Raw genomic sequence first — 11,719 nt, 5'->3', positions numbered from 1 at the left:
CTGTATAACCTCATTTTCCCTTGCTTATTTAGCATGCATGTAGAGTACTGTCTACCTTCCTGGATTAATGAGGTCCAAGTTAGGGACTATGTATGTGAAACACTTGGTGAACTGTTGTGTTTACAGAAATATAAAGTGCTCATACTTCGGGGGATGATACTATTGAAGTCAAAGTCTAATCCTTCAAGGATGAGTATCACATCTTTAAAATTCAGTTTTGCAACAGCATGATGCGCCTGCAGGGTATTATGCTCAGTGAAGTACGGCAGAGAGAAACATCTATGATTCCACTTATATGTGGAATCTAAAGAACAAAATGGAAACAGACTCGGAACAGACTGATGGTTACTAGAGAGGAGGGGATTTGGGAGGGGGTGGGCCAAAGGTGATGGGATTAAGAAGTACTAATTGGCAGGTACAGAACAGTCAGGCATGTAAATTACAGTACAGGGAATATAGTCAATAATATTAACTGTAGCCCGGCCAGGCGTGGCTCAGCAGTGGAGTGTCGACCCAGCATCCAGGCGATTAGGGTTTGATTCCCAGTCGGCACATGCCCGGGTTGCGGGCTCGATCCCCAGTGGGGTGGCGTGCAGGAGGCAGCCGATCAATGACTCTCACCATTGATGTTTCTCTCTCCCTCTCCCTTCCTCTCTATGAAATCAATAAAGATGTATTTTAAAAAAATTAATATTAACTGTAAGGGGCCATGTGGATACTTGAGTATGGAGGGGACCACTTTTTTTTTTTAATTCTCATAGTTTTATTTGTATTTAAAAATACATTGGAAATTCTGCATATGCCCATGATCAAGCTTATTTTCAATGCACATTACATATTGATGACATGATTCTTACAAGTCCTTTTTCAAGCTGAACATCAAAATAGGGAGACTCCTGTACATTTCTACTGGCCCTGCCACCAATGATGCCTACTGCTTCCTTGCTAACAATGATGGATGACCTTCACCCGCCTTTTATTACCTGAACAGTTTTCCGACCGTAGTGATAGTAACTGTAAGCTGATGCAGCTGTGGTGAAAGCTGTAAAACACCACAGTATCTGAAGGTAAATGCTGTCAGTGTAATTGAGAACCGGAGCTGCCAAAGAAGCTGCCACGGAGAATAACTGGACTGCTATGTTTACCTTGCTGATGAAGGTGGGTTTTAACCCAGTGGCGACATAGCAAGGATTGAAATACTTAGACGTGTTCACGGTGTTGGAAAAGTCTGGTATCTGACAAAAAACAGCAATCAACATTACATCTCTTGAAATTATCATGTAAGTGGAACTGGAATAAGATCTGCATAGGTCAAGCTAACATATACGATACTAAATATTTTATCAGGAAGTGGATCAAGAGCACTTCCCAAAGCTGATTTTTGACTGGCCCAGTTTCGAGCAATAAATCCATCCAACAAATCAGCTCAGCTACAGCAAAAACTCCTAGTGCAATATTAAAATCTTCAATCAAATAGCCCCAAACCGGGGCCAAGCCAATTGTCCTCATTGACAACATATTTGGGATTGTCCATGGGTTTTCATACAGGCTGGCGGCGCCCGCTGAGCCCCATCAGCCGCCCCAGCCTCCGAGGCAGCACCAGGGCGGCCTCCTCTCCAGCCATGGGCCCTGGGGTCACCTTCCTGGCACCTGAGCAGTGGCTGCGCGAGGCTGGCCCAGGCCGCCACAGGCCAAGCGCGGCCTGGCGCAGTCACCAGCGCCCCGCCAGGCAGCCCAGGCAGATGGGTGTGGGTGGCAGCAGGGCTCGGAGGATGCGCCCCTCGCCCGGCCACGCCCCCGGCGCAGGGCACCCCCACAAGCCGCGCGCCCTGCGGCCGAGCTGCGCAAAAGCAGGCAGCGAGAGCTCAGCAGCCTGGGCACCAACGATCCGCTTCCCCGTCGAGTGCCCACAGCCTCTGAGGACTGAGGACACTGCCATACTTGGGGACCACTTTTTAAAGTATACGACTGTCTAACCACTATGCTGTACGCCTGAAACTAATATGCAAAATAATATTGAATATAAACTGTAATTAAAAAATAAGAAAAACCCCCCCACCTGATCTAATTTAGGAATTAAATTCATGTTAACCACTAACACTGGATACTTTAGTATTGGCAATTCTACTGAAATTGTATCTAATAATCTTAAAGTCTTTTATTGAATTCAATCAGAAATATACACTTTTGCAATAAAATTAATATACAAATAAGTGAAAACAATTCTACAACATAACTGGACAAACTTGATGGATTTGCAAAGTGAATAATATATGCAGTTCTCATTTTATCAACTAACTTTGGCCAACAAGTGAAAAATGTAACATTCTTTTTTGATCATTTCCTATGGGATCCCTGTACTGCATTTTAAGTAATAAAGAATATATCTGACTAGAGAGTAACAAAGAGATACATTGCAGAAGTACTGATTAAAATGATGAATGTCCCAAAAGGCGGAAGGAGCATTTTGCCAGAAGATGCAGAGGGATGGGTTCTGGGACCTGGACCTGGACCTGGACCTGGACCTGGACCTGAAGCTGGAGCTGGAGCTGGAGCTGGAGCTGGAGCTGTTAATGAGAACACATAGTCACTGACGGTTTCATTTTTAACATCAAGTTCATCCATCTATACCATATATCCTGAATATGTAAACAGACATTCAAGGTGAGTTAGAAACTAACCTGAAATGCTTCCAACCAGGAACAATTTTCAAATAAATATCACCCCATTACAGATTTCTGGCTTTATTTTCATATATAGGGTAGAACAAAAGTAGGTTTACAGTTGTACATATGGAATAATACAATATATAAATAATACATGAATAAACTTTCTGGTACAACTATAAATCTACTTTTGCCCCACTCTGTATATCATTAGAATATGCTGCTATAAGTTTTCACATAGGATTCCACAGACTTTTTAATATCTATGTAGACAAGCCTGGCCAGTGTGGCTCAGTGGTTGACTGTCGACCCATGAACCAGGAGTCCGCGGTTCGATTCCCGGTCAGGGCATATGCCCAGGTTGCAGGCTTGCTCCATAGTAGGGGGTGTGCAGGAAGCAGCTAATCAATGAATCTCTCATTATTGATGTTTGTATCTCTCCCTTTCCGTCTCTCTGAAACCAATTAATACATATATTTTTTAAAAAATCTATGTAGACAAGGTAATTTTTTGTTGTTCAAGTTCTCTAAAATTATCAATTTTCTCTTTTCACTGTTTGCATACATAGGCAAGGTAAGGTTAATTTTGTGTCTCTTCTATTTCAAGTAAAGTATATTTCATATGTACATACAACTACCAATATACAGCTGAATATAGCTGCATTTTAAAACACTAAGCCCTGTAAGCTCATTAAAATTTTAATTTTTCCCCTCATACATACAGTATTCTACTTTGGAGAAAACTGCTTCCCTTTCATCTGAAGTAGCGGAGAGGAACAGTGGAGTCTCCATCTCAGGGTCTGTTTGACACTACCCTTAATTCAGATACCTGACTTCTGGCTGTGCTTTTGGCTTAGACTGTACAAGGGAGGATTGACTAGAAGTATCCAAATGGGATCACCACTCAGATTTCGTAAGCAAGGCCAAGAGAAATAGCCAGTAAATTTTATAAAAGCCTTCAACTCATTCTGTCAATTTACTTGCCATAATTACAGACACGCAGTTACATGTATACAGATGGGGAAGTGGGCGGGCAGATGTACTCATGCATTAGTTTGTTACTATAGAGCAGTGGTTCTCAAGGGGACAGTATTGCCTTCTAAGATACAGATGGAAATTTGTCACGGTATTTTTCTATTGTCACAGGGTGGGGTGGAAGTAGAGGGCTAGTTTTGCACCATGAAAAATCAACCAACTTACACACAAATTTCAAATGTACTGCTAGACATACACATAAGTTAAAAACCTATTTATAATGCATAACCCAGAACTTAAATCAGTTTTATATGTAAACAAAATAATTTTAGACAGTTTTAATAAACAGTTTCTGTCTAGTACCCATGGTATTTCTTCACTTTCATTTTCTTATACTCACATAGAGTAGCTTCAAGTCTTCTCTTAAATTCAGATTTATTTGCATAAGTAAACACAATCATCTGTCTACTACATTATGTCTTCTAGTATAATCTAGGCATTTACATATTAAAATGTACGTAACTTTGTTATAAATTACAGTTATATTTTTATGGGTGCAGGTAGGTCTCCTTATCTATGAATCTTATTTCAGGATAGTATAAGGGCTTTATAAAATATCTGTCATAAAAAGGGAGAATTTGGTTGACAGGATTGAGAACAACTGGTCTAAACAGTAGTCTCTACACATAGAAAATGACTGCTCAAGAAACGTCAAGTTGCTCCACCATATACACACACACAAGCATTTGGATTGACATTATATTCTGTTATGATGTCTTAAATCCTTGAAACTTTGTTCCTTTAAGAAAATAAATTTCTTACTTTTCTGTATTGCAGATCAAACATTTATCAGCTAAGGGAATGAGATATTTCTTATTAAGATTGTTGATACCTTCTTTACTCTTATACTCTAAAATATAAACAGATTTTGAGTTAATTGCATTGTATACCTATTTATCCAGAAGAGAAAAATCTGATTAAATGATTAAGCAAACTTGATTTTCTGGAAGTGGGCCTGAGGGGCAGGGTATTAGATTTAGAGGTATGTGTGTGCCTGGGGGAAGGGTTTATTACTCACTTGCACTCTTTGGATTTTTTTTTTTTTTAAATAAATCTTTATTGATTTCGGAGGAAGGGAGAGAGAGACACAGAAACATCAATGATGAGAGAATCATTGATCAGCTGCCTCCTGCAGGAATCAGAATTCCTGATTCCTGCCCTGACCAGGAATCAAACCATGATCTCCTGGATCCTAGGTCAATGCTCAACCACTGAGCTATGCCAGCTGGGCTGGATTTTTTTATCAAGGAAGTATTTCCATTAAAAGAATGGTTAAAATTTTGATTACAAAATAGTGTTTTACATATTAAATTTAGATTCCCAAATGCAATATTAATACCTACCATTTATTGAGTGCTTACTATGTGTCACTCATTATGCAAATGCTTTATGTATATTGTTACCTTTATTTCTTACAGTCCTAGAAGGCAGGTATAGTTATCCATAGCATACAGATGTTCCTCAAAACTTAAATAAAATCAGAGGTAATCAGTGGTAGCAATGTCTGATTTCAAAACCTCTGCTCCTATTTCCTATGCTATACTACCTCTAAGTGTGTGCCTAGCATTAAGATATTAATATTGCCATATTCTGACGACTTTGAAGCCAAATGCTAACTGTAGGAGCCCAGGATAGAAGAGTATTTTTTATAACTAAATATAGGTGAAAGACAAGTGTCGTGTGACAAAGTGAACAAAACTTGAAAAGTTTGAGTCCTGGTTATCTCTTTCTAGCCTTTTACAGGTTCCTTAAACCTTCCTACATCCCATGTCCTCATCTCTGAAATGTCAAAAAGTCTTTACCTTAGATTAAATGAGATTCTGTGTGAATGTTTTCACAAAAAGAGCATGCATTACACACAGCTTTCCAGGAGAGGGCACAATACAAATAGTCCCTACAAGCCTATTTGTTGGAGGACATGGAAAGTGTAGTGAGCAGCATGGAATGGCTGGTCCCATGCTGTAGACTCATGCACACCTCTTTGATGAAGCTATTCCTGTGACTACAGATGCCCTCACGGTAGCCAGCTCACCCTGGGAAGCCTCTTGCCCTGTTCTGGAACAGATCAGTGCAGCTGTAAGCCAACTGTTCCAGTTTAGGTCAAGCACCTTTTCTTCTGCTTGGCCCAAAGCCATAATAGCAACTAACACTGAAAATTAACATTTCCTCCTCCAGCTTGCAGACTGGCATGTCAGTCTCCCCAGACTCCTTATGATTAAGCTAACTGAATGATTAACCCCATGGTGCTTCCACCCCCTAAAAAATTTATTACTGCCCGGCTGGGCGTGGCTCAGCGGTTGAGTGTCGACCTAGGATCCAGGCGATCGGGGTTCGATTCCCGGTCAGGGCACATGCCCGGGTTGGGGGCTTGATCAATGACTCTCTCATCATTGATGTTTCTATCTCTGTCTCTCCCTCTCCCTTCCTCTCTCTGAAATCAATAAAGATATATTTAAAAAAAAAAAATTATTACCAGGTTTTTCATCCGATTGTACCACTTTTATTCCTAAAGATTTTCAGATGATAATAAAAACAGCTACCACTTACTACTACTTTAAACTATTCTTCACTTGCCAGTACTTTATATCTCATTAGGACTGTAATCAGTCCTGTAAGACAGAAGTTTTCTTCATTGTACAGATGTGGGGAGAGAGGTGCAGAAAAGTGAAGTAACGTATACAAAGTTACCCAGAAGAGACTTCCAGTCAAGATGGCAGCATAGGGAAACACAGAACTCAAATCCTTCCACAACCACATTAAAATTACAACTAAACTACAGAACCACCATCATTCAGAACTGCCTGAAATCTGGCTGAATGGAAATCCTACAACTTGGGAATTAAAGAAGCAGCCAGACTGAGACTGGTAGGAGGGGCAGAGAGATGGAACAGGCTGGTCCCACACCCACATGTGGCAGATAAAAATTGGGAGGGATATCTCGCTGGAGGTACCCCCTGAGGGAGCAAGGGATCCTACCACCACACCAGGCTCCCCAGCCCAGGATTCCAAAGCCAGGAAGAGAAGTCCCTATAACTTCTGGCTGTGAAAATCAATGGGGATTGTGCCTGAGTGAGAATGGCTGCTGGAGTTCTAGGCAGTTCCTCTTAAAGGGTTCGTGCATAGACTTACTTGGATTCATGCCCTCTGAGCTCCAGTGCTGGGGGAGCAACTTGAAAGGAACCAGGGGCATACTGGCAAGAACTGAATTGTCTGGCATCAAGGTGAGAGCTGGGAGGCAGCTTTCTTCCAGAGAAAAGTGCTCGCAGAGGCCATTGTTCCTTTTCTGAGACATCCCCCATCCCCATAGAACCAGCAAGCCAGCATCATATCTGCATCTATATCAACCTGACTCACACTGTTCACCCCACCCTGATGACTGCCTGAGACCTTGCCCCATCCAACTTGAGGGCCCACCCAAGCTATTTCCAGTGACTCTTCCATACAACTGGCCTCTCTTGCCTCATGCTTTGGACTTTCCTAAAATCTCTCAAATAAGCAGCATTTGGCCTCTGCATACCCCATACCTCTTGTTTAGTGGCCTCAGGCCTGGCACTGCAGCAGCCAGCCTTGGTTCACAGATTGGCCTCTCCTGGCCACCTCTAAACCCAGCACAAGTAGCAGCTATCTGCAGATTGCTCTGTAGCTTGTGCCAGGTGACCCTAGGCAGGGCACAGGCAGTGGCTGACTTTGTACCTCCCGGGAGGCCCCAGGGCCAGTGCACACAATGGACAGCTTCAGACCACACCAATTACAACCCTACCACCTCCACGAGTGACACACTGAAGGGGTCGACTCAGTGAGCACCAAAGCCCCACTGAAACAAGTTCTGCCAAAGGTTAAAGACAAATGAGAATCCTAAAAGCAGCAAGAGAAAAGCAGTTACCTACAAGGGAGCTCCCAAAAGACTGTCAGCTGATTTCTCAACAGAAACTTTGAAGGCCAGAAGGGAGTGGCAAGAAATATTCACAGTAATGAAAAGCAAGGATCTACAACCAAGATCACCCAAGCAAATCTATCATTTTTGTTTGTTTTTTAAAATACGGTTTTGTTGATTTTTTTAGAGAGAGGAAGGGAGAGACAGAAACATCAACCAGCTGCCTCCTGCATGCCCCCACCGGGGATCTAGCCCACAATCCAAGCATGCTCCCCAACCAGGAATAGAACCGGCAACCTCCTGGTGCACAGGATGATGGCTCAACCAACTGAGCCGCACTGACTGGGCAAAGCTATCATTTGAATCAAAGGACATATAAAGAGCTTCCCAGACAAGGAAAAGCTAAAGGAGTTCATCACCACCAAACCAATATTACATGGTATGTTAAAGGGTCTTCTTTAAGAAGAAGAAAAAAGATAAAAAATATGAATAAAATGGTAATAAATAGATATGTATGAACAATTGAATCTAAAAATCCAAGTAAATGAAGAGACAAAACAGAAACAGACTCATAGATTCAGAGAACATTTTGATGGTTAGCAGATGGGACAGGGGTTGGGGGCATGGGTTAAAAAGGTGAAGAGATTAAGAAATACAAATTGGTTGTTACAGAATAGTCATGGGGATGTAAAGTGGAGCATAGGGAATATCGTCAATAATATTCTAGTAACTATGTATGGTGTCAGATGGGTGTGAGGTTTAATAGGGATGATCGCTTAGTAAGTTACATAATGTCTCATCACTGGGGTGTACACCTGAAACTAATATAATGTTGTATGTCAACTGTAATTGAAAAATAAAAAATGATTTTAAAAAACTCCAGAAAGAAGGAAACGGCAAAGGAGAGATATCATGAAGCTAGGTCTCTCTGTCTACACAGTCCATGTCCATCCCCACATGCTCAGAAGCTGTACCTAATAAGGTGACTCTGAGTACTATGCTCAGGTCCAGTGAGCAAAAGAGGTGTACACACATAAGGTATCTCATCAGTGTTGTTGGAGGTTCACTTCCAAGTTGTGGCCAAATAAGTCCAACAGTGCAATCTGGGTGAATATGAAAGAGCAGCTGAGGCACAGAGAAGTGTTATCACTGCCCATAGTTCTCTGGTTAAATGTTATGTCCATTTATTTTATTTACTTCTTGTCTCAGAAAAAATTAAGTTTGAGAGCCTTTTTATTTTTTTCCTTCCCTGTAAGCCTAAGTTCTGAGGCCCTTCTCAGGAACTTGACATGAGTCACTATTCATTTTCTCTGGCCATAAAAGCTCAAGGTCCCTCAGTAGCCTTGCCCTCAGTGACAGCTCATACTTTTTAAATAACCACAAAATGGTTATACCTTAAAGGTAGGTTAATTCTGCCATGGTAAATATACTGGAAAAATATACCTGAAGAACTGCAAATCTTAAGGAATATGTACTTGGCTGTACGTTAAGAGACTTGGGTCCTTCACTCACTTATGTGATCTTGTACAAAGTACTTGGGCTCCCCTGCATGCCTAATGTTGACAGTTATGTCTATCCCCTCACCCCCAAACTGGCACCTTCCTCTCTGGTATGCCTAACACTGCTTACCAAGCAGTAGAAAAGGTTCTGGAATTTTCACTCCTAAATGAGAAAGTTTTCAGCGACTTGCAGTTTGCTCAAGTGAGTACAATTTCCAAACTCTTGTCTGAGACTGAGTGATACAGTGCCAAAGGTCCCAATGTACTGTAGTTTCTGGCTTTTTATTTAAAAGTTACCACTACATGAACCCTCACTGTGCAAATCTACACTAAGCTTACAGGAGCCTTTGGCCATGGCACCTCACTGAGTCTGAAAGGAAAATACTGTCCTATGTTTTGTAAGGTAACGATCAGCTTTTGTGTGAAGATTAAGTTTCTACTGAGTAACTTTAGCTGTAGAACCTGGAAGGTACTAAGCTGCATGCATTCAGGTCCCCACAGCCTTGGCCTTCAGCGATGCTCACAGAAAGCGAACTTTCCTGCTCCAGGAACAGGAGTAAAGGTACTTTCTCTACTCTCTTCCCCAGCTAAGTCTTTGTAGAATGACTGGCAGGCAGCTGTAAAGGAAATATTAACAAATAACAATAGTCTCATGACAATATTCTCTTTAATGCCAAGGGGAATCCTTCTCAGCTCATACTGGGCCCAGAGAGTTAACAGAAATCTGTCTTACCGGGTATTTGGATGGGTTCATTGCTCTTCATACCTAAAGACAGAAATGAATAATGATTGGTGTCAATCAATTATCGTGCATTGCTAATGCTTCCTTTTGTCTATACCTCCCCCATCTCCAACCCTTTACAAAAGGGAAAAGAGTAACAACAAAAACACCTTTCAATGGCTCTTCATTCTCTAACTAGACAAAGCCCAAACTCTTTAGCCTGAACTGCAAGAACTTCATGATCTGGCCCGTATGTCTACAATCTTACCTTCGTAAGGCAGTCCTAGTACATAATCAGCTTTTAAATGAAACAATAGTGGGCGTAAGACTCTTCTTGGTTTGGTCCTATTGTCATTACAGTTATTAGCTCTATGATTGTGCAGCCTACTTAATCCCTCTGACCTTCAATTCCTTATTTATGCAAAAGAAATCCTTACCTTGCAGGTTTGCAGTAAGTGATGATTAAAAGAGGAGATACATCATAAAAGTGCTTAATACACTGCATGAAACATAATCAGCACTCAATAAATGGGAGTCACTCATTCCTCAAACTCTCCAAGTCCAGTAATGCCCTTAGTCCTAGGATTCCTTGTGTCTCCTCCTAACCTTGTAGCTAGCCTGAGAGAGTAAGTAAAAAGATGACCTACCAGGTAAGACAGTAGATTCCTGTATTTTGATTCCTAAAGATAAGAATAGGGACTAGTTAGTGAAAAATGCACTTGGCTTGAAAATTAATTTAACCTTATATTTATATAGCTATTTATACAGTGGAAAACTCTAAAAGCTTTGAGAGACAGCAGGGGACAGAGTAAAGATTTAACCCACTGGAGCCTGACTGACTTCTGGAGAGAACAATGGCCAGTGACCCAGGATCTCTCCTAGATTAAGCAAAACAGCTCCTGTTTATTTTATTTTATTTCATTTTAATTTTTACAAGAGTTTGTTTGTGTCAAACTGAGGACATATGTAGGGAACAAGATCTCAGATGCTCCCGTTTTTTTTCTTAGATTCAGTCCAAAGACTGACCTACATTTGTCATGATATTGTTTTTAAATAAAATTTCTTGATTATGTAAGCAAGCAATACATTATAATTACAGATAATTTGGAAAAACACAGGAAATTATTAAAAATTACTCTTAATCCCAAATCTCAGAACGACTCATTCTTAATATTTTTGGTATATAGCTTTTCAATCTCTTTGCTATGTATACATATATGCACATATACATTTTTAACGTATTTCCCAGTACTACTGAGGTGTTATTGACATACACCACTGTATAAGCTTAGGTGTACAGCATGATGACTTAACTTACATACACTGTGCAATGATTACCACAGTAAGTTTAGTTAACATCTATCATCTCATATAGATATACAAAACAACCCCAAACTTTTTTCCTTGTGATGACAACTTTTCAGATCTACTCTCTTAGCAACTTTCAAATACACCATATAGCAGTGTTAACTATAGTTATGGTGTATATTATGTCTCTAGTACTTATTTATCCTGTAACTGGAAGTTTGTACCTTTTCATATTTTTTAAAATAAAACTGATATTATACTCTATACTCTGTTTTATATCCTATTTTTATTTGCCACTGTATATAAGTACTCATATCCTTAAAACATTTCTCAAAAATGATAAAGTTTAGTGTTTCATAATATGGGTATAATTTTACTTAATAATACCCACCTGTTGGACACTAAGGTTATTTATAAATTTTGGTACCATAACACTATATAAATATTTTTGTACACAAATCTTTATGATTATTCCTTTAGGTCAAATATAGGTTAAAAGGTATGAACATTTTTAAAGCTAGCAATACATACTATCAAACTGTCTTCCAGAAAAGTTCCAATTTATAATCTCACCAGTAATTTATCAGAGTGTTCCTGTCCCAGCACATTTGAGGACA

General features: G+C 40.3%; 1 protein-coding gene and 1 pseudogene across 13 annotated transcripts in view; both read right to left on the bottom strand.

Moving 5' to 3' along the window:
* Positions 1–871: 871 nt before the first annotated feature.
* LOC308567136 (cardiolipin synthase (CMP-forming) pseudogene) lies at positions 872–2,023 on the bottom strand (annotated as a pseudogene). The gene has a single exon. The product of its transcript is annotated as a cardiolipin synthase (CMP-forming) pseudogene (transcript).
* A 117-nt stretch (positions 2,024–2,140) lies between these two features.
* The window catches only part of ART3 (ADP-ribosyltransferase 3 (inactive)), a 108,174-nt gene continuing 98,595 nt past the window's right edge, over positions 2,141–11,719 (bottom strand). For all 12 annotated transcript variants that reach the window (XM_081158332.1, XM_081158336.1, XM_081158341.1 and 9 more), the window contains 3 exons: positions 10,442–10,474; positions 9,807–9,839; positions 2,141–2,567 (listed from right to left, as the gene is read on the bottom strand). In XM_081158332.1, coding sequence (XP_081014458.1) covers positions 2,392–2,567; positions 9,807–9,839; positions 10,442–10,474 — 242 coding nt within the window. In that variant the 3' untranslated portion in view covers positions 2,141–2,391. The remainder of the gene's footprint in view (positions 2,568–9,806; positions 9,840–10,441; positions 10,475–11,719) is intronic.

Source organism: Miniopterus schreibersii (genome assembly GCF_964146895.1).
Source record: "Miniopterus schreibersii genome assembly, chromosome: 1".
Taxonomy (NCBI): Eukaryota; Metazoa; Chordata; class Mammalia; order Chiroptera; family Miniopteridae; genus Miniopterus; species Miniopterus schreibersii.
The sequence above is the reverse complement of the archived record's forward strand: the minus strand, read 5'-3'. Positions and strand labels throughout refer to the sequence as shown.